Raw genomic sequence first — 5,336 nt, 5'->3', positions numbered from 1 at the left:
CGACATCTCCCAGAATGCTGCTGGATGAAAATTAACTCTGACGGCCCCTTACCGCTTCGTTGCCATGACAACCGTCTGATTGACACAAGCCATGGACACGACCTGGAAGGAGGACGTCGTCCCAACAGGAGGGACCCTGAGAGAGAGGACACCTTCATCATCACCACACATGAACAGACCAGGTCCCGTTCCTCGTAGTGGTTCACTAAGTCCATCAAATGTCCTTCAGCAGCCTAAATGAAGGAGATGATTGAAGTCAGGCTATCTCGGTTTCTCCGAGGCTGATCCTCTCAAACAGTCTCGTTAATGCGACCCAGACGATCAGGATCAGGATGATTGCGCGTGCCCGTCCTACTTCTAAAGGGGGAAGCGTGGATCACAGAAACCATGATGTTCTAACAGTACAATGTGAAATAAAGTCACAGAAAGAGCCTCTTTGTCCTCCGCTGACGAGCAGGAGATGATCATGAATGTGTGTGTAGATCACATGTAGAACTAGCAGTGTGAATGTGTGTGTGTGGGCGGATCAGTATGTGTGTGTGTGTTATTCATCATCAGACATTCAATCAACTGAAGCAGTGAAGATCAATAGTGTGTGATTCTCTGTGTTCTCATCATGATCCACCTTCATCATGTTCTACAGTAATGATGTGCTGCTGTACTAATAACACTCATATCATTATGAGTGCTTTAACCTCATGTATGCAACCAGCCATCAAGAGGACATGAGAGCAAGTACACACTAAGCACACACACATGACTCAGAATGCTGAGTCAGCACAATATGTGCCATGGTGACGTCATGAACACATCCGTAAGTTTATTAAGCGCCAAATCAACTGGACCAACAGCGCGGCATGCAGCGGCTTTCCCCATGTTCTCCGCATCGCCGACACTACAACAACGCAGCACTCGCACAACAGCTCAAGGCTGCATCCAGTCTGTGGGACAGGCAGTGTGGTGTTCAATGTCTGCTCCAGAAGCTCTGGAAAGAAATGATTCCTTGTGGGCAGAATGGACAGCGCTCGTACAGGAAGTCATCGTGATGTGATGACGGATCTTGGCGATGTGGAAGAAGTCTCTCCCTATAAAACGCTCATCTAACTAATATCCTCCTTCATCAGTGGATCTCTGAGGAAGGAGCTGCACATTAATGCAACAGAGGCTTCTTAGTTTGCTCTGCTGCTTTTAAGGATCACGTGTGTCTCACTTTACATGCATTTCATCAACTCCCGTATAACCCCCAGTATATGCGCAACCGCATCAGACTACCGTATGTGACGGGAGCGGCCATGTCCGGGGGAGTGGCAGCTTATCCAGCTACCTTCAGTTAGCCTGTGCTGGAGCAGGTTCCAGCTTATGGATGTGTTGCCATGGTGATTTTGCTGAACTTGCTTCGTGGAACCGAAAAGCCTGACTTATGTCATCTTATCCTGAAAAGTATCCGGCTAACTCAGTTAGACACGTACGAGGAACCGGGCCCTGTACTCCGGAGTGTGTTTATATAAACAAAAACACAGAATACTGTAGATGTATTTTTTGAATGGAACTTATATATAAATATATTTATTCGTGTTGGGGAACGATTACAATGTTTAATCGCGATTAATCTCACTGTTATGCACAAAGTTCAATAATGAATTCATAAGTAGTGTATTGTGCACTTTTATTTGAAAGTGCTGCTCTATGAACTAAAGGTCAATAACATTTGGTGTAAACACTTTAAACACATCAGGTTGTTGTTAGCAGCAGTTATAACACAGTTATAATGATTCTGATCATAGATATTCAGCCGGTGTTCACAACCTTATCTTCATGTGTGTAAGAGATGATGTTTAAATATACACCTTGAGAACTGCAACTCGTTGCCCAGCACTAATATATGTATTTATAAAATGACTCACCCTGCTGAGTGTCAGTGTTGTTTGTCGACAGCTGCTGCAACAGACTCTCAGCTTTCCTGGTTGGATCGACCTGCAGTTCTTACAGTACACAAAGAAAGTACTGCAGGTACGCACACCTGTACACACAAGTAAACACAGAGTACTACTACTGATTTATAAAGGAACTCGGACAGGAGAACTTACTGGAGTACTGACATACTAGAGAATGTACATACTGCAGGACTCCTGAAATACTGTAGAGGTACTAAAATACTACTGGAGTACTGACTGCAGGAGTACAGACACTGTGGCCACCTGAACTGACCTTTCAAACTTGCAGCCTGCACCTCCTCTCTTGCCTCCTCTGCTCTTCCTCCTGCTCCTTCCCCTCCTCCCCCATCACTCCCCTCGAGGATCACTGCCAGCCCGGAGGAGGTGGAAGGGAGGCGTGAGGATGTGAGATCCAGCCTGGCCAGACTCTCTGGCTCGTCCTCCCCTCCTCGAACCAGGCGCTCCTGCAGGAGGAGAAGCTGGGCGGAGGAGGAACATGATGGAGGGAGGACGACATGGACGGTACTCTGCTCCGGGAGGTCACAACCCTGAGAGGAGAAGGAGAGATTGCACAAGATAATATGACAATGTAACAAAGAGGAGGTGAGAACTCCGCCTCCTTTGTCTCCTCTCTCAGTGGCTCCTCCTCACCTGTAGTGTGAAGCTGCTCCTCAGCTCCCTCCCAGCAAACAGCACCCTGAGGAGCTCTGGACGGACTCCCTGCTGAGTCCCCACCAGCTCCTTCAGCTCGGCCACACTCGCCTCCTCCTGGAGCTCCACGGGCACACCGGGGCCCAGGTTATACCGGATATACACTGGAGACATAACAGTGGTACTTTATTACACTGGAGACATAACAGTGGTACTTTACTACACTGGAGACATAACAGTGGTACTTTACTACACTGGAGACATAACAGTGGTACTTTACTGCACTGGAGACATAACAGTGGTACTTTACTACACTGGAGACATAACAGTGGTACTTTTACTGCACTGGAGACATAACAGTGGTACTTTACAACACTGGAGACATAACAGTGGTACTTTATTACACTGGAGACATAACAGTGGTACTTTACTGCACTGGAGACATAACAGTGGTACTTTACTACACTGGAGACATAACAGTGGTACTTTTACTGCACTGGAGACATAACAGTGGTACTTTACAACACTGGAGACATAACAGTGGTACTTTACTACACTGGAGACATAACAGTGGTACTCTTACTACACTGCAGACATAACAGTGGTACTTTACAACACTGGAGACATAACAGTGGTACTTTTACTGCACTGGAGACATAACAGTGGTACTTTTACTGCACTGGAGACATAACAGTGGTACTCTTACTACACTGCAGACATAACAGTGGTACTTTACAACACTGGAGACATAACAGTGGTACTCTTACTACACTGCAGACATAACAGTGGTACTTTACAACACTGGAGACATAACAGTGGTACTTTTACTGCACTGGAGACATAACAGAGGTACTTTTACTACACTGGAGACATAACAGTGGTACTTTTACTGCACTGGAGACATAACAGTGGTACTTTACTACACTGGAGACATAACAGTGGTACTTTACTACACTGGAGACATAACAGTGGTACTTTACTGCACTGGAGACATAACAGTGGTACTTTACTACACTGGAGACATAACAGTGGTACTTTACTGCACTGGAGACATAACAGTGGTACTTTACTACACTGGAGACATAACAGTCGTACTCTTACTGCACTGGAGACATAACAGTGGTACTTTTACTGCACTGGAGACATAACAGTGGTACTTTACAACACTGGAGACATACACGTGATACTTTCACTGCAACAGTAGATCTCAGTAGAACACACTAGTAGAAGTCAGTAGAACCGAACAGAGCTCACCTATCATCAGTCACTTCGTCCTTCAGTCGCCATTGGTGTTGTGAGTCTGCGAGCCACGGTACACTCTGGGTATTGTAGTCCTACTGCGTGCACATTAACGTTACAAACCAGTAAATAAACTACAGTGCGGTTGCGCGGAAATTACGTCAGAGCGTGGATTATATTTATGAATCTTAATAAACTTGTTTTTCGTTTTTCTTTGTGTTTCTCTCTGCGGCGGCTGGAGCCACAAACACCGGAGCATTGTGTCTCCGGATCGAAGGACCCGGATGGACTCACGGTACAGGTCCGACGGTGAGACTCAGCCCGGTCAGAGAACCGGGGTTAGCACCGGAGACATGACGGACACGCATCACACACTCACACGCATCACGGTGACATTACTGATGTTACTGACTGACACACTTCATAAAGTTAACTCTTTTTTTATTTGGTTAAAATAAATACTTAACGTAATCATCAATATCTGTTGTGTTTTTGCCGTATTTGTCACAGCCTAGGAGCCGGGTTGTGACATCACACACTCTCACACGTCACACATTACAACAGAGAAATAATCTACCACACACTCATTTACGAACTTTTTGTTCGATGTTTACATGTGTATATATATATGTGTATATATGTGTATATATATGTAGATGTGTATATATATGTGTGTATATATGTGTGTGTATATATAATATAATAAAATACAATATAATATATATAACATTTAATATAATGTGTATATTTGTAGCGTGAACGGTTCCTGCCCCGGGGAAGGTTCCTCATGAGGTGTCAGAACAATACCGGTTATCTCACCCTGTAGCTGAGTCGTTACCCAGGTAGCCAAAATGACCTGGCCCAGATCCGGCATAAGCCCGGCACGCCGGAAGAAACGCGTCGGGCCGGGTCCGGTTGCCGACTCGGCATGAATGACGCCCCAGAATCGGGCCGAATACACCGGCCCGATTCCGGATGCCGTACTGCCGTCACTGGGCCGTAATCGAAAATCCGTTTATTTACTTTTTTGTTCACACTGTTTTAAGCATTTATAACATATACAGTATTAACAGGGTAACATTTAATTACAATGAAAACACAAACAACTGCCAAACAACACACCGTGGTAGAGAACTAGTTGTCACTCCGGCATTGGCTTAAATGCCAATCTTCAAACCCGGAGGTTGCAGCCTGGTAGAAACAGAGACAAGAAAGAGAGTTGTGAGATCTCACAATTTACAAAACACAAATGGTAAATCTATCAATAATATTGCAAATCATTCTCACTCCTTATGCATCAAATATCGTGTCTGTATATAATGTAATAAAATGTCTGACACCGGCAACGCCTGTGCGACACACTGTATGTGAAGCACCAGGCTTCCAACACAAACACACCTGCGTTCTTAATACAAGCTCAGAACTGACGGAGTGCAGAGTGTGAGATAGTCCACACAAGCTGGAGAGTGGGTCAAACAAACACAGCACTTTTGTCAAGGACAACACTGTTGT

At 45.2% G+C, this 5,336-nt stretch overlaps 1 protein-coding gene across 2 annotated transcripts in view; it reads right to left on the bottom strand.

Annotated features, from left to right (window-relative positions):
- Positions 1 to 3,949, bottom strand: part of prkn (parkin RBR E3 ubiquitin protein ligase) — a 6,698-nt gene extending 2,749 nt beyond the window's left edge. For both annotated transcript variants that reach the window (XM_079279844.1, XM_079279845.1), the window contains exons 1-5: positions 3,840 to 3,949; positions 2,586 to 2,749; positions 2,209 to 2,482; positions 1,905 to 2,020; positions 53 to 136 (exon numbers count right to left, since the gene is read on the bottom strand). In XM_079279844.1, the coding sequence (XP_079135970.1) occupies positions 53 to 136; positions 1,905 to 2,020; positions 2,209 to 2,482; positions 2,586 to 2,749; positions 3,840 to 3,846 (645 nt within the window). In that variant the 5' untranslated portion in view covers positions 3,847 to 3,949. The remainder of the gene's footprint in view (positions 1 to 52; positions 137 to 1,904; positions 2,021 to 2,208; positions 2,483 to 2,585; positions 2,750 to 3,839) is intronic.
- Positions 3,950 to 5,336: the final 1,387 nt, after the last annotated feature.

Source organism: Melanostigma gelatinosum (genome assembly GCF_949748355.1).
Source record: "Melanostigma gelatinosum genome assembly, chromosome: 12".
NCBI classification, from domain to species: Eukaryota; Metazoa; Chordata; class Actinopteri; order Perciformes; family Zoarcidae; genus Melanostigma; species Melanostigma gelatinosum.
The sequence above is the reverse complement of the archived record's forward strand: the minus strand, read 5'-3'. Positions and strand labels throughout refer to the sequence as shown.